We start from the raw sequence: 18,060 nt of genomic DNA, 5'->3' as shown, positions 1-18,060 counted from the left end.
TTCGGTGCGGCGTAGAACCGCCAACTTTGTCGTATTCCGCGACAGATAAATATCAGCCTTCATGCTTAACAAGTGATTTTACTACACACTCCATAAATGAGTAAACCCCACACCCTTTGTTTGTAGGAGGCGCCCCAATAATTAGTGTCATATTACTCTTTTTTTTTTTACATTGATGAGCACTAAATGCTATTGCCTCTCCTCTACCCTCCCCCCTTCTCCAGCTCCTAAAAATTTAGACGCCCTTCTAATTTCAATCCTTGGGGAAAGCCCCGGGACAACCTTCTGTTATACAGTATTGCACGTTGCGACTTGGGCGAGAAAGACTGCTTTAATGGAAATGTAAAACTTGCAAGCCTGACTCTTATGACCGTAACCAACGTCTTCTATAGAACGGCTTAATTTTTCTTCTATATGTTTCCCTCATCGCATTAAATTAGGGAAGGCGTAGGAGTATATTTTTCAGGCCTGAAGATCAAGGCGTCGCGAACATGACTGCCCAATAAGTACTTTGCCCAAATAAGTATATCATTCGGGAGTTTTTTTGAATAACAAAAACAAAACTGAAAGCGAGCGCTGAAACGTTTGGCTGGATACTCTTAGAGTTTAATATTCTGAAAATAAATACTCTTCAGAAATCGGCCATACATGCAGAGAGCAGATTAATGGATTAGCAGTACACAGGGAAAACGAACCACTCTAGGGATGTACAGTAATTGTGCAGGCCATTCTTCTGGCGCACGCAACAATAACTGGCAAGTGAAGCCTTAAAATAGACCCCTTTAGCGTGTCCTCACTCTCAAGTATTCTGAAAAAAGGCTGCACAATGAGATGGATACTTCAGAGGTTTGCTTATGCTCTAGTGGGCGGGGGCTTGTCACTGCTTAGAGTAGCAACAGGCGCGGTGAGAATAGAGAACTGGTGAAAAGACACGGAAGTTATGTAAAATGCACGAGCTATTTAAGTAAACCGTGCGCTGCTTGAGTACGCTACAACTGCGAGCGGTGTTCAAGGTGGCAGTGGTCGAGTAGCAGCCCACGGTGTCTCGTTATGGCACGTACAAATGCACAGCCTCATTTACGACAACGCAGCACCTTAAAGAGAGCAAGCTTAAGGAGTGGGAGGCCATTCGCAACCTTTGTTCTCCTGTTTGTCTGCCATGTTGCTTGCTCTTTGCCCTTTCAAGCAGGCCGCTGGCATTCCAGATTACCATGCAAGACTAATCGACCTGCACTAAGGGCACCAGCTCGAGGCAACGTCAAAAGATGCCCAATGTTTCTGTGTTTCCTGCCCTATGCCACAGTTTGGGCTACCTTTTCCTATGGCAGCACTGAATGAGGGTCGGTTTGTATTCAGGGCACAGCAATGCAATTAACTCCGCGCTCTGAACCTCCCAATACTCATGTTCGTTCACTATTCCAGTCTTCTTGCAATTATTGAGTAAGAAAAGCGAAAGAGACATATATATGCCATTTAAACGTCGCAATGGTGTCCTCGTGCCATTGCGTGTATCTGTACAGATTCAATGCCAAACTGTTAATCATGACGTAAAAAAGCTGCGCCAAGTTAATTACATGAACAAACTTTGCTCCTCAGATGCAAATCGCAGATCAACTGGTGACGAGTGCTACTCATCATCGGTTTGCAGTGCGTTTACAGGAAAGCGAACTTCATCCACCAAACGACGGTTTGAGCTACTGCCATCAGTATATACTGACATGAGCTATTCAGAAGGTGCGAAAAAAGAAATCAGTGCAGCGTTTAATCTTTTTTCCAAGTGAAATTGCACGAAGCGCGGGACACCGGAACCAAGCTCCGTTCCACTACAAAGGTGATGGTGCAGTTGCATCGTTAGCTTAACAAGTACAATTCGTGCGCGTTCTGCAACAGAAGTAATTCATTTGTACTTTATCGCAACGTTTGCTCTGCAGCGTTTCACACTTAATCTCTCATGATTTCACTGGGGCATTTGTTTTTCAACGTCAACATTCTTCCTGCAGAGATGTGGAGAGTGCAACTAATGGCCAACCGTTTTGAGATGGCACAAGCAGTATGCCTGGCAGCTCCTCTAAGTCTTTTCTAGCGACAGATCCTGCGAGGAGGCCCTGCGCTTGCCGAGGCTGTCCTCTTCCGCTTCCTCTGATGATGATGCTCCTCCGCTGCTGCGTGCCGCTTTGTGCCCTGCACCGCCGCTGCCTTTGAAAAAAGAGAGGCGTGATGTCCTCTGCCCCTCCTCTCACACAAAAATGTCTTTGCCCTCCAGACGAGCCGCTTTCCGGCCGTATAAAAGGACCTAACGGTTTGATCGACGGCATAACGCAGCTTGCTCCCATCGCAAGCCACGGCCACTAGTAGCATGAAGCCCACGGTGAGTCCGATTATCTGCGCTAGCCGCTTCAGCGGTCCCGCGCCGCCGAGTTGTTGCGGCGTGCAGATAAGGGCAGCCGCTCGAGGTTGAGACGTTAGAGAGGCGCATAAATAAATCTGATGATGTCGCTTGCGCCCATGACGGAGTAGCTCTCCAAATCAGTATTGCTCTGCTGTCTGGCGGAGTGGGAAATTACAAAAAAATAGCGCTTACTTATTCGGTCAACGCACGAGCGAAAACACCTCGGACTGCACTTAGTTAGTTGAAGACATATATAAATTTTGCAAACAGTTATGAGATCTATGCACTGAAATAAAACAGCCGAGAAATTTCGGTTTTAGAGTATGTTTCCGTATCTAGATTCATAGATTACAAATTTCTTAACGAACAGCGTACAAATGTCATGCCCTACTTTTTATTCACCTGTCATTTATTTGCTTGTGCTAGATTGCGCGTTCGTAATAAAATGCCCGTAATGTGTGGTTTCAGCAGATAGGGCATGCAGTGTGCGATGAGCTGTACGTATCCAACTATGTGTGCGATTTATTGTTGAAACATTTTACCGTTAGCAGACAACAAGCTTGCAATATCCTGTCTCCAGGTTTACGGTCGACTAATCCATTGACGCCCTAATGCTTAGACAATCAACTTGGGCGGAGAGAGCGATAAGCAAGAATCATAAATTTGGTAGCCCGTTCTGGCAATAGTTAATGAACAAGACGATGCACTTGAAAATGGCGATCTATTGCTGCATCAAATCTCTTTGCACAAAGATTTCACTCTACGACGCCGCAATGCTGAAAAGTCCACTTGACGCAGGCCCTGCTTTCGGGTCTCCTCCTGGTCAATGCTGTTAATGCCGGCTTCATTGGTGGAGGTGACGGTGGGTTCGGTGGAGGTGGATACGGCGGCGGTGGATATGGAGGTGGAGGCCTCGGTGATCTAGGTGGGGGCATCGATCGGTGGCCATAGTGACCATGGTGGCGGTGGCTATGGAGGTGGTGGCTACGGAGGTAGAGGTGGCGGTGGTGGGCTCACAACCACATATCTGGTGCGCACCGTTACCAAAACGTCCGGTGGAGGTCTCGGCGGTTATGGCGGTGGCTTGGCCGGACACGGCGGTGGAGGATACGGAGGTGGGGGATATGAAGGATACAGCGGTGGCATGGGCAGTTTCGGAGGCAGCGGCTACGGCGGTGGAGCCTCTGGAGGCGCGGCCAAAGTTATCATTATCAAGGGTGGAGACAGCGAAGGACTTGGAGGAGGATTCGGAGGGGGACATGGCAGCGATGGCGGAGGATACGGCGGCGGTGGATATGGAGGAGGTGGATACGGAGGTGCCCACCATGGAGGCTGGAACTAATGGTAAGCTACCTTTTGCGAGCCCATTTAGAATGCCACAGGACGTAGATTTTCGCTTAAAGCCTGCATTCTACAGCCGGTGTATTTTGTTTGAATTGAAGAATCAGCTATGCCATTTCAGCACTCTTTTACCCCAAATTGAATAATTGCATATGGTTTTCGTTGATGCAGTTCTGGCTGCAGGTTTAATTATAACTGTCTTTCTAAAAACTTATAAAGGATACTGGAGTACTTGAAGAGAGAGGCAAATTTTTGCATGCCACCAGAAATAAACCAGCAGTGAAATGGCGGCGCTACAGGAGACAGAGAATTCCAAAAATGACATTTTGTTTTGAGTTCTCTTCTAGCGCCGACGATTTTTTTCTGGTGTGCTAAACCTCAGCAAAGTAATGCATATTGAGTTACTATTTTTCAACACATACACATCTGCACACAGCATAAATGTAACCTTAATCTATAGTTATCCCATTGCTTCCACCGAAGATGCCTCTAATCCTTGCCGCTACCAAAAATAAAGAAAGCGATTCTTCCCAGAAAAGTTGCTGTCATAGAAAAAATACAGAAAACCTTTCGAAACTACGGATTTACAAGCTTTACCATTTAGGCCTCATTAAAAGCGTTTGTAGTCGGTTATTAGGCAACTTTTGCACGAAATTATTTTCCAAGTATCCCCAAAACCTGAAGACATGAAAGTGCGCTGATTGGAAGCACTCATTTCTGGTACTTACACCGCAATAACCTTGTCGCTTTTTTCTTTGACAGAAGTAATGCACGCCGTTGTATGTTACTGAGGAGAAAGTAAATGGCTGATCAGTCGCCTGCAAGCGGTTCATACCTTTTGAAGGCTTTACTTATATGAGTAAAAAATTCACTACTTTCCGACGTCAACTAGTAGCCGAACTAAGTTATACTGCTAAGCTAACTTGCACGTCCTGCTGGCTATCTCTGGCTCTAAGAAAGGATTATAAGTTTATTTGCACGAAAAAATTTTTTGTTGATGAAATTTTATTTAGAGAGCTTTTCTATACAAGCATTGAGCTAACGCTGTTACGCAACGATGATGAGTGTTTTGCACTGTTTTGCTTATACTTCGTTCAAACCGAACGTCACAGGCGAAATAATGCGAGGTCAAAAGCTACCCGTGATGAATTCGTTTTTTGTTTCCTGCCCCAATGGTACTAGTTGCTCTCTTTAAACGCATGCTCTCGGTTTATGTTCCCGGTCTCGCATTTCGCAGCTTTCAGCGAGAAATCACCACGAAGAAGTTTACTTCATTAGATTTGGTACTTTGTGCTCTGCAAGCAAACTGACATTTCCTTTTTTATTTCTCCTTGCCATTCACAGCCCTGAGCTTGAAGTCACTATGCAACAGCCACTCCAGTCATAGCACTTCTCATCCGATTACTACAACAGCGGCCACTTCGACGAAAATGGAGCAGACCGGGCCCAAGAATCACTTCGAACGTTGCTTGGTCGTCACGTTGTTGTTGCTTTTGTTGTTGCTAGTTGTTGTTGATGGTCCGAAGCCCAGTCATATCACTGCCGCGTTCTATAGCTCATATATTTATTGTGCACCTTTTTCTGCATAGAAAAATTTACCATTTGGTGACTAAGTACATATTACGCGACTAAAATGAGATTGCATAATCTGCTAAATTTTTGGTGCCGAATGTACAGAGATGTGTCACTTTTATATACCTTAAATAAAAAAAATTACAAAGGTAACCTTCACAACGCACCTTTGTTCAACATTTGTTTGATATCTATTTAGTACACTACAGCTATCAAACTAGACAGGCTAATGCAGGCGAAGCGGATATGCGTACTAGCTTGTTCAACATACAAATTTAATAGAAAAGGCAGGCAAAAAATATGTTAGGTATACATGGCACGCAAGGTGTTACAAGCTCGTTGATGGGACTGCGGCACATGAAATAGCGTCTTTAGACCAGAGGCTAATTTTGGAATTTTTCATAAAGGTAAGATTTAGAATATCTGTCCGAACACGAAATGCATAATGAAGTTTTCTGCAATCAGGTAATGGAGGATCGATAATTCAAAGAAATGTTGTTTATAAAGGAACCGTTGACGGCCTAAATGTCAGTAAACAACAAAGCTATAAGTGCAATTTATTGACTTTGATAAATATGTATGGCATTGCGCTAATTTACCCTGGTTGCATACCATCTGGCAAATAGAATTCTTCAATCTGGCTATAGATTAAATGTCAGCGTGGAGCGCTGCCTTATTCACATCCGGTTGTTTTCACTCAGTGGCTTCTACAAAATGGCGAAGAGCGGAGTTCGCGGAGCACAATGTGCATTGTTTTTTAATGAATGATAAGCTCATAAGCACATATTAGAGCGAAGATGGATGATGTTCGCTAGATCTGCGCGGTAGCGTTTCGTAAGAATAATATACAAGAGCAAATACCTTTATTAACATCATTACGGATGATAGAGTGACATCAAAAAAGCCTAGGACTGGTTTGAGAGAGGGATACATCCTTATATGTAGGAAACGCGGCAGTAACAGAGCACGGGCAGAAACAAGAAAAACAGAACAAAATTGAACGAATTATCGAACATAGCTTAACATTATAAAAAAAAAAGTCTCTTGCAAGAAACTGCATAAGTGATAACGGCAGAAAGACAAAAGAACGGAAACGCAAAAAAGGCAGAACAAATCCTTGAATAAAGGAACGAGTAAGTAAAATAGTATTCATTACTTCAAATCTCATTAGGAAAATTAAAAAGTCTTGGCATTGATGGCCGTAATTCGTACGAAAGATGGTGAATACAATTCGCGATTTTACTTGTTGAAGAAGAAAAGCTTTTAGGACGTAAGCTTGCTAGATCGTCATACAAAGTGTAATACTTTTTACAGCATCTTTCATGACGTCTACATAATACAAAAATTCTAAGGTGCACTAACTGGTTGAATGTTCAATGATGCGAAGAGAGGTAAAGTATGAGCCTCAAAGGGGGCATTCGCAATGGTACGCGAACAGCTTTCTTTGGTATTTTCTGATAATATTTGTTTCTGTGACCCACACCAAGTGGCAGAAGGAAATGTGTGATAGGAATAGAGCATTATAAAAAATAAGCCTGGCACTAAGAGCTAGCTGGGTAATGAAAAAAAAAAAAAAGCTTTGCATAGCATACTTATGAATTTAAGTTTTTTGGCAACGTCAAGGATGAGTACGTTCCAGGGCAAGTTACAAAGGAGAATTATTTGTAGATACTTTACTGAGGAGCCTACATTAATGCGTTTGGAACCAAGTATGTATGTATGGGTAAAGCAAGTAGTGTATATAGACACCTTGTAGACTGTCGGTAGAAAAATCTAAGAAAGTCTATTCAACTCTGGAAACGTTCTATTTGTGGATGAACGGATTTAATCACTGGCACGCATAAGATGAAGCATGAGCCGAAAGCTTGAGTGTTATCACAACTTTGAACAACGGGAAGAAAATGCCGTCTTTATTGAGGACAACCAAATGCAAGTTCATGATACTGTTGACATGCTCCACTGATGCAGCACACCAGTGCCAGGGACCGATTGAAAAGGAAGGGGAGGGGGCGGGGGGTTAGGTAGTAGTAGAGGCGGGAAAAGGAGGCCATTTCCTTTTTACCGGCTATTCCTTTGCATTCTTGAGGTTTCTTATCTATACATGCTAAGCCAAGGTAAACTAACGTAGCTAGCTGAAATTCGACAGCACCCATTGTCACAAAAAAAAAATAAAAGTCAACTAAACTCGGCGCATTCTAAGAAAATACACTAATGCACTGCACGTTTGACAACTGTTGAAGTCATAAATTAGTAATTTCTGCTTACTTCTCGCGATACTTGGCGACTGTAGCGAAAACAACTCTGTTTTCATGTTTTATGCTGTGCCCTTCCTTGCAGCTGCGCCGGGCGGCTCGTTCTGAACCGTTCACACAGAGATATTTTGACATACTTCTGGCTAAATTAATGTCAATCCAGGACACATACTGGACTAAACATCGCTACTGGCGACAGCGCGTGAAATAGCGTGGGCATGTTTTGTTTTTTGTTTTTTTTAGAAGGTCTTGATATGTCTGGTCGGAAAAACTTCAAAAACGCTTCCTTGCTGCTGCTATACGCTGCCATTGATAAACAAAACCACACCGTCGCTCAAAATATGTCCCTTGTGAGCGGCACTTTGGAGACATTTCGGTGAAAAACAAAAAAGAGATACAATATCCTCAATGAGGCAGCTACACTGCACAATGTGTCCATGTATTCTTGTCTTCGTGCGTGCATTGTCTTCATGCATGCACTGCACAATGTGTCAGGATGCATTTGAACGATTTAGAGCTAGAATAACTTTTTGTCTTTTGTCCTTTTTTTTAGTCTTCTAACAGTCAGCTGGAACCATATGGCTGCTTATTACAGACCAACGCTGAATTACTATTATTGTCTAGTTGGTTAGCTAAACGTCTGGTGAAGTGTCTCATGGATGTCATCAGAGTCAGGGATGAGCCTATTCCGAACTTTACGATGAGTACTATAGGCGAAGCCGCAGAGTACCAAAAGTAGATGGGGCCCTCCATAGTTACGGTTAGTTTTAATTCGAAGTCGTGGGACATATGCTTTTGTCTATGATTGTTCGCCATAACACCTCCGGGCATGCCTAACCACCAGCATGGGGCAGTTTCCATGGGGCCACATAGGGGTTTCCACTTCTCAAGTAACGTGATGACGGTAGTGCTTCGTACATAAAAAATATGCAGGCTCTCGAACCGACCATGTTGTATTAGGAAGGAAATGTAATCTACATTGTGGCTGATACGTTTTCCAGCTCCCGTACAGCTGTTTCGTCTGACCATGGCAGCTCTGGCGAGGTTAAGTTTCATTTTTTGTCTTTGTTTTCACTTACACTGCGTCAACGAACGGATTCAAATACAAGCGGCTTTTCATAGATGAACAAACGAGTACATCACCAGTATTACAGAAACAAGCAAAAATGCAAGGAACAACGTTCCGTAAAATTGACATAGCGGCTGCACGGCTACTCACTGCACTTGCCAAAGACACGTCACAAGATGTGATGACGGACAGGAACTATGGTCCTTAATTATTAAAACAGCCTCATCTTGATAACAAATATCCGAGTAGATGCGATTTTCGAATGCCATTTGCAGCTACGTCGGTAACGTCATGGTGCTCTAGTCAGTGAGTGCCATGGTTGTTGTCTAGCAATTAAGACTATGCTTAAACTAAAATTTCCATGCACTGTTTTTTGATGCTTAATTGCAATCTAACTGAGCTCAGCATCGATTCGTATATGTGAAGGAAGCTTGTACTAGCAAGTCGAAGCTGTCCAAAGCAAAATACAAAGTTTGGTAAAAGCACTCCAACGAGCCAGGGAGAGTTTTGCTAAATGCTGCAAGCTATATTATAATGACGGATACTGTACTATCATCGGTACTACTCTTACTGGTTAATTGGCAGTGTACCTTTCCGAATGAGCTAATGTTTGGTTTGGTTAGTGGGGTTTAACGTCCCAAAGCGGATATTTAGACCACCTGAGGCTCTTTAACGTGTACTGACATCGCACAGCACACGACGCCACTCCGTTTCGCCTTCATCGAACCGTAGCTGCCGAGGCCGGGATTCGATCCCGCTTCCTTGGGCACAGTAACCGAGCGCCGTAACTACTGTGCCACTCCGGCGAGGCCCGAATGAGGTAACTTTACTCACAAATGCCAATAAGCAGCATCGGTGCTTATGACGAGGTGACACGGGGTTCGCTGCATAAAGTTCCCGCTAATTTTACATCGCTCAAAAGGAATCTATGCAACAGTTGCATCTTACCTGTACTTACTTATGGGGCTGAAACGTGGAGGTTAACGAAGATGGTTGCACTTAAGTTGAGGAATCATTGGATTCCACGAGAAGAAAAGCGTATGATTGGGCAGCAAAAAGTTAAGCGGGCGGTTGAGGTAAAGAAGTTCGCACGGCTCAAGTGGATGCAGCTAGCACATGACCGGGCTAGTTGGAGGAGTATGAGAGAGGCAGTGGGTATAGTCCGGCTGATGGTGTTGATGATGATGATGAAATTTACGTGGCAGTTTTCGATTAGATTTCACATGAGCAAACTGTGCATTGACGGCCTGATCTCGGAGGTCATATCTTAAATCTAGCTCTCACCCTTCTGGTGGAATGTGGTATGGCTCCGGTTTATTCTCTGGTGTAAACGATAGTGAAAGGCAAATTTCATATTTATTTGTCTATTGAAAGTTCCTGAAGCGCACCTTGGGCATTATCCTAGGGAGGTTAATTACCAACACAAAACGTCAAACAGAAATGAGCACGAACGGCAGCGGCAAATTAGTTGTACTGATGAGGGGTTTATGTGTACATCCGGAGGACTAGAGATGGCAACCGGTAGCGTAAGGCGATTTTGTTACGAAGCACAAGACCGGCTCCGACAAAGGCACCTTGAACTTCAATTGGCCGCGACAGCTGATCGCCGAAGAACTCCGAAACCTTCTTCATCGTTTGTGTCGGCACAGTGTCATCTTTTAAAATACGACTACATCACAATAAACTTGTATCATAATTAAGCTGATTGGCAACACATTTAGTACTAAGTGTGAAATATCTAATTAGACATTAAGTTACACATGCATATAACATTAGACCGGAACTGTCGTATAAAAGATTCATATGAAGTTTTCTATAGCAGATAGAAAATAGGAAGTGCGCACTATCTCATCCGGGAGCAAATTCCATCCTGCAATGGCTGCCAGAAAGGACTAAAACTTAAACACATTTACACGACTTCGGTACGGCCTAATCTTTTTAGAAGTGTCTCGTCCCTGAGAGCAATCATGAGGCTATTTTAAAATATATGCCCTCGCCGATTCCTGTGTTTCTCATTGTAGATAACGTGTAAAAGCTTTAACCTCAATATTTTCCTTCGTCTGGACATCAGCGTACAACTTGACGATCCTACAGTACACTCTCTTCGTGTCGCCATCTCCTAATAGACATCAATGTCCTCTTTTAACAACTGTAGCTATAACTCCACATGTAACAGCGTCATACCGCAGAACCGCTGCCAGTTTCTCACTGTTTCACATGATCACATGCTACGCGATAGCATATTCAGCTCGTTCGGTCGAAAGTGCGTCGTCGTTGCCGTAACATATAGAACTGAGAAAAACGCGTCGGAAAAAATAGGCAGGTGACTCTGTAAAAGCTTGGATGCAAGCTTTCTTTGTGCAGTATTCAGAGTGGTGTCTTACCGTTTCGATTCCAATTTACCATGCATCTATTAACCAAGTTGCAGGCAAGTTTAGGGTAGCGATTCTAACCGAAAACATATTTACATCCAACTGTATGCCGCTAATTGTACTACGTGTCGGTGTCCATCGAGAAGTAAGGCAGATACTGCGCCTTTCCGCCTTTGATAGTATTTCTCTACTGAAATCGTCGCACCATTTGAGTATACTAGTTCCTCTCACTACTTTATGAACTGGAGTGTAAATCTACGAGTTTTAGACGGCTGTTGCCTGAAGCGTGTGGCTCATTTGCCAGGGCGACAAACGAGTATACTTTCCGCCGTTGCCATGAGCTGGTAGGCTCCACGTGAACAGAAGATGTAACGAACTCTGTTCTAAAGCTTGCAATGTTTGAAAAGAGCCTCTCATTGGCTTTTCCGCCTAAGACGGACTGATTGCTGTGACCGGGTACTAAGTGGGTGGGCTGAATGATCTGATGCTTCATTTGGACATGTTGGGGTAAAACAAAATACCTTTTGTGTTACATTGCGGTAACGCAGTGAATGTTTTTCAGTGGCAGTCATGATGATATTAGGCTTTCTTTGACTTAGAAAATGACCGTTTTCCTTTACACCCGCAGAATTATTTAACTTACACTGATATTTACAGGACTGCGAATGTACTTTCTTTGTTTCTGTTTTTCAGAAATTAGTTCATTGTAATGCAGGTAATGGAGTCTAACGGCTGATGCGGAACAAAAAGATATTAAAAACGAACCAAGTAAATACTTGCTAAATTATTGCACTATTTCCTTGTTTGCACAGGGGAGGCAACCCACAATATCTCTTTCAGCAAAGAAGACAGATGGCCATATTTGTTTCTACACGAATTTCTTGTACCTTTAAAGACACACTTGAGGCTTAAGAGGCGGATATTTCAGGTCAGTTTCTTTTTACAATCTGCCGCACGTTGAGTAGCGTATTTAATCGCTGTGTTGCATGGGCATATTAGTATTGGTTTCTAGCAGCTGCATTTTCACAAGCATTTAGTTACACAATGGCACGGCACAAAATAGCATACATATAAGAATAAGACTCCTTTAGCACTTTTGCGCCGAATTTGGCAAATTATGTTCTCCGCGGTTTTAGGTGGTGACGTTTAGCTCCTGTAAAGGAGCGATGCTCAATCAAGTGTTCATGGTGAGAAGCGGCAGTGGCGCTCAGCATCACATTGTACGTGGTATTTTCAGCAATTTTTTTCTCGTCATCTTACTGCGCCTGTCGTAAGGGATGAAAATTGGGTGAAAGTACGAGTGAATTTTATTTTATATTCTTTCAAAATCACTGCTCTCCTTTCTGCTCAACAAGTCATGTATTTCCTTAATCACTTCCCCATCATTGGTTCTAGACACATTGCATCGCTGTGTTAAGTGTTATTTACTCATAACAAGCAAATTTCTACCTTTTCATAGAAGAAAAATTGGGAAGGTCTGAACGTTATATTCTTCAGTTGTCACATTATGTCAGCTATTACTAGGTCCCTTATCACATATACTTTGCCTCTGTTTATCACTAAAGAAGTAAGAAGCACGGACATAAATAATCGGGTATTTTGACCATACTCGTAACCAATTTTCTACAATTTCGGAGGGTTACATAGGGCCTTTAAATGCTTAGTTCTTGCTATAAGGCTACTCTGAAAAGGAAGAATACAGTGCCCGCAAGCCGAAAAGTCGCGAAGCTACTGGATGTATGGCCCCACTGCCATAAACATTGAAACTCTGCCTGTGCCTGGCTCAAACATATCTCCGCGGACCCGGAGTACTGCCAGGTGCGAACTGCGATCCGTGCTATGCTCCCCGCGCGCAAGATGCTAGCCACTAGCGGAGGTTCACATATAGGTTTGAGTTGTTTATGGTGGCGTCGCAAATCGATGTAGTGTGGTGAAAGGGTTGCGAGAATTATAGGGAGCTAGAACTCAATTTTATAAGAAAAAAACAACAAGAACAAAAAACAGCAGCACGAGAAGGCATGTGTCGATTGAAGGTCTTGCTCGTATAACTGAAGCTGAAATTTACTGGAGCATATGTGTCGCTAAGGCAGTGACTTGAACTCATTCCCAAAGTTCACAGAGTGTGGTTCATAATCATGCGACTACGGTGTCGGTTGAAAATGCAAAGATATGGCATCTGACAGGCGGCGTAAGCTTGATTCAGGGCAACGCTTGGCCCACACCACGCATACGATCGCCTTGCGTCTGAAAAAAATAATAAAAAAAAACGATTTTTAAAGGATTCCCCTTACAGCACGGACCTAGAACACCATGATTAACTCTTTTTTTTTTATCTCGGAAACATAGTGACGGAAAACTGTTTGCGAATAACAGTGGGTTTACACAAAAAACCTTAACATCGTTTCTACTGCAGGCGCGATACTTCTATGACCGCAATATGGAAATGTTGGTTTACACACAGCGCAATAGTTTGCATAATGGCAGGAACCATTTTAAGAATTGTAAGATATATTATGACCCATTTCGGGTAAATTACCGTCAAATAAGAATTATCTGTACGATGTGCCGGCCTTCGTATCTTCACATTCCGTACGCGCCTCGTAGTTAGCTACTGCACAGCGGCCTGTGACCAAGTGAAGCGGCAGAATGAGTCAGTATACTCTTATTGGCGTAAAGTGCTTGCCGTTTGAATCATGTGCCGTCGCATCGCATTGCCACAGCCGCTCGACACTGTATGGCCGTTTGCTCGATGCCTGAGTGATACCGTTAAAGAAATATCCGGGCGGTCATAATTATTAAAAATTTTCATTAATGGAGATATCCTAGATCTTCAGTGATCGCTTGCAGCAAACCTCAGCCCTACGTCCAATAGGGGGTGCCTCCAGGAGCCGCCGCGAGTGCAGCGAGCTTAGCTCAGTCAGTTACTTCTCGACCGTGAACGGGACAGGACCCCTGTGTCCGAGACCGCCTTCATGGTGCATCGCGGCCCTGTTCAGGACACGACCTTCGCCTTCTTTTGCCTCGAATAAAAAAAAAAAAACAACTCTCCCGCCTCCCCCACTCAAACCAGGAGGCGCTGGGTCTTTCCGGGTGCATCGAATGGATGATGACTGGCTGATATGTTGCGTTGCCTTTGGGTGGTGCAGCTTCGGATGCCGAGTGTCATTCCTGTCTGATAACGGCAAACGGTCTACATTACAGATGCGCAGCTGACATTTTAGGGAATCTAAAACCTTTTATAGATATCATTTACGGTAGCTTACAAACCTCTTTATGAATAAGGAGCCGAACTCTAATAGCTAAAATAATAATAATTCTTTATTAGCACACCAGCCTGGTATAGTTTGCATGTCTTAGCTGTATCCCGGTCCCATCATCGCTGATATCATCATGCTGAATAAGGCACTCAAAAGGCTCAAAAAGCCTAATAAATTTCCGACACTCTTAGGTGAAGCACTCTACATACATTGTTTTGAGGGATTCTGTTGACGCCCATTACCTTAATCTAATCGTCTTTAATTTCAGCTGCGTTCCAATTCTTCTTACGTTACATGATACACATAATACATTTTTCTTTTTGATTTCGTGAGACTTTTCTTTCTCCAATTTCTTCTTGCAGGCATCGGATGTAATCGGGACATGAACAATGCAGCGCTTCAGGCCAATATCTAGCATGCGCTAAACTCAGAGCTTGATGGTACCCAGGAGAGTTGTGTCCACACGAAGCCAAATTCAAAGATACTTACAGATACACACTAAGACAACAATATACATAAAAGACACGTAGCCACAAATATTTTACCATTTTTTATTCAACTCATACCACAATCATACACATCTCAACTCGTGGCTCCATGCAATTCAACAGGTTGTGCTTTCACCTTTTAGTCGGATGAAAATTCTGTTGTGTCGTCCTTTAAAATATGCTGAAACAGCGCACATTTAATATAGGTGGTAAAACCTGTTACGGTGACTGGGAATGGCCACATCAACAACAAAAAGTAACAACAAAAACAACAACGCGATGGCCGCTTCAAGCTGCGGTGACGGTAAGGTACGTCTAACTCCGCCTTCGTTGTGGAGGGTCTTGCCACAGCCTTTTTGGAAAGCGCGTAAGCCTGGATGGCTGTTCAGTTACAGCTTTTCGTTGAAAGCTGTGAAATGCAAAAAATAAAGAGTACAATAACATGAGTGAGTTGGGAGGACAAAGGTTATGACAGTTGAAGGCACGAAAATTAGTGCTGGCCGATTTACTCAATAGAGGGAAATTACAATATAAAAATTGTTAAATAAGTGAAACAATATTGCATTTTAGTATGTTCAGAGGCCCCAAAAATCTCATGTTAAATTTATAGAGCGTTATAAAAAGCACTGCATCTTTCAAAACCTCCAGTTTCTGGTGGGAGAGTATGTGAAAACTCAAGTAAACAAGGTATTTCTGACCTAGCCAATGGTATTAAGAATCAGTAGTGCCAGTATTATGAGTAAAGGCTTCTCTTTAGGACGCGGTGAGTAGGCTTGCAGGGGGTAGTTACTGAATTCTTTGTTTCCTAAGTCTGCAATGAGACATCGGTTGTCAAAAGTGGATGAGAAGTATACGATAAAGTCTGAATAAGTAGTGGAGGCCAGTTTCGCTTAAAAGCCGCGAAGTTTTTCAATGCACCGATTCTTCACGCTTACCGCCTAATTCCAGCCGCCATGGTGACCGCCGCCGTATCCGCCACCACCGTAACCGCCACCACCGTATCCACCGCCACCGTAGCTGGCTCCTCCAAGTCCTCCGTAACCACCGAGGCCACCTCCAAGACTTCCTCCGAGTCCTCCACCACTTTCACTCTTGATGATGATCACCTTGGCGGCACCCCCAGTGGCTCCACCACCGTATCCACCCCCTCCGAAACCTCCCAAGCCGCCGCCGATTTGGCCACCGCCGTATCCACCATGTCGCCCACCTCCGTAGCCGCCGCCTCCACCTCCTAAGCCACCGCCGTATCCTCCGAGGCCTCCTCCAAGCCCGCCTCCACCAGACGACTTGCTAACCGTGCGAACCAGGTAAGAGTACGAGATACCCCCTCCTCCGTAACCTCCACCGCCTTGGCCTCCGCCGCCGTAGCCTCCGCCGCCGTAGCCTCCGCCGCCGTAGCCACCACCTCCATAGCCGCCACCTCCGTAGCCGCCTCCGCCAAGGCCGCCGAGGCCTCCACCCAAGCCACCAAGACCACCGCCTCCATATCCACCGCCACCGTATCCACCTCCTCCGAGTCCACCGCCACCTCCGCCAAGGAAGCCGGCCTTAACGGCGTTGACTAGCAGGAGACCGCAAAACAATGCCTGCGCCAGTGAAGTTTTCTGTATTGCAGCGCCGCAGCGTGCTTTTCTTTCGACAAATGATTTTGCGACAGGTGTAGAGGTGATTCCAATAATCTCGCTTTATACAAATATTGAGGTTATGACGTAAGCTCACACATGGGCAACTGGTTTCTCGTTATGCGCGTAAGTACAGAAAAAGGAAATCAGTAAGTGAAGCAAACTTTTATGTTCCAAGCGCGATGACTGCTGTTGTAGCTGAAGGCAATGAACTTTGTGTGACCGCTATAAACAACCCTTGGCACCATCAACGGCCTGCACATTTTTCATCAACGAATTTTCCTTGGACAGCACAATATTTTTCTTAAAATCACAGATTCTGGTCAGTTCCCTCTTATTCCATTTGTGTGTCTTCGCTAATTAGGTGCAAACTAAATGGCATGAATACCATAAAACTTTGAGCCGAACATCATGGAGGAGCTCGACCACAGGCTTGTCCTTGGGCCCCGGCACAAAAAATAATGCAACTTAACAAGGGGCTGCGAAAATAAGCAGCACATATATTCGTGTATGTGCTGCTTATTATGCATTGCCTTGCTCTTCAGGCAACACAACATATTTATACCGCGGAGACCTCTTCATTGGGATTGCGCAATCTTCACCGAAATACAGGATGTATGAAAAAGTATTTTGTTCTATTGAGTGCTCTTCGTTAACTTTCCTGGTGCATCCGAAGAGCAGATATACACAATACCAATTATTCTGTTCACTACCGCTTGTTAACGCACTTCGTACTACAGCACAAAATGCATCGCTCTACACAAACTCGCAGGACATCTGTTCGAAAATTCAAAAATTGTCGCTCCGATTTTAGTGGATGAATAATGCTGTTCAGTTTTTGCTATTCTCCCGCTGAAGATATGTTCTCCTCCAAGATAGCAACACGCTACGTTCGTCGCTGTTTTTGACACGGCACAGACATGCGCTATAGCTACCGCTTTTCGAATGTAGCCAACTGCAGGCTCTTTGCATTCAAGATTGGCTTGGGCCGATCACATGGCAGCATACTCTCTTTTGTGTGTTCGTTTCCAGCTTACTTGGCTTTCCGGCTCTTAACAAGTGCCAAGCCGCGTGCGCATGACTTGCGCCTGACTACAAATTCACGTCCTGGCGCAGTTGGACCAACGAACGCGACTAGGTGGGGCCTTTCGAGAAGCAGGCGTCGGCTTTCCCCGTTCGGCGCTCAGTCCCGAACTCACCGTGGACTTCATGCTGCTCCTGGTTGTTCCGTGCCTAGAGAGCAAGCCGCGTTATGCCCAGCGTCCGAGCCACCGGGCCCTTTTATGCTGCCGGAAAGCGCCTCTTCTGGAGGGCAAGGACATATAGTGCGAGGAGGGGCGCAGGACATCGCGCCTCTCTCTTTGAAATACAGCGCAGGTAGCAAAACATAAAGCGGCACGCAACAGCCGGAGACCAGCATCATCAGAGGAAGCGGAACAAGACGGCCTCGGCGAGCACAGGGCCTCCTCGCAGGACCTGTCTGCGGAGCGGAGCTACCCCGTACGGGGCTAGTGCTATCCAAAAACGGTTTAGTCGTTAGCTTTGCTTTCTGCTTGTGTGCAAAGAGGATGCTGGCACGGGCTGGAAAGTGAAAAGAAATCAGGTGAGGTGAAGCCTGGATTGACATGCGAGCACTGAGCATAAGCAAAAAATGGGAACGTTAGCGCGGTAGAATGCGATGTGCAATCCTCATTATCT

General features: G+C 44.5%; 1 protein-coding gene and 1 pseudogene across 1 annotated transcript; one reads left to right on the top strand and one right to left on the bottom strand.

Moving 5' to 3' along the window:
* Nucleotides 1–2,356: 2,356 nt before the first annotated feature.
* On the top strand, nucleotides 2,357–5,250 carry LOC146203309 (uncharacterized; annotated as a pseudogene).
* Nucleotides 5,251–15,678: 10,428 nt separating this feature from the next.
* On the bottom strand, nucleotides 15,679–17,573 carry LOC146203308 (uncharacterized). The gene is made up of 2 exons (XM_084588664.1): nucleotides 17,562–17,573; nucleotides 15,679–16,326 (listed from the first exon to the last, which is right to left on the bottom strand). The coding sequence occupies exons 1-2, from the start codon at nucleotides 17,571–17,573 to the stop codon at nucleotides 15,679–15,681; spliced, it is 660 nt and encodes a 219-aa protein (XP_084444790.1).
* Between the last annotated feature and the right edge of the window lie 487 nt (nucleotides 17,574–18,060).

This window comes from Amblyomma maculatum, chromosome 1 (genome assembly GCF_055883805.1).
Source record: "Amblyomma maculatum isolate TAMU_Amacu chromosome 1, ASM5588380v1, whole genome shotgun sequence".
Classification (NCBI taxonomy): Eukaryota; Metazoa; Arthropoda; class Arachnida; order Ixodida; family Ixodidae; genus Amblyomma; species Amblyomma maculatum.
Note: the sequence above shows the minus strand (reverse complement) of the source record. Positions and strands in the feature narration are given on the sequence as shown.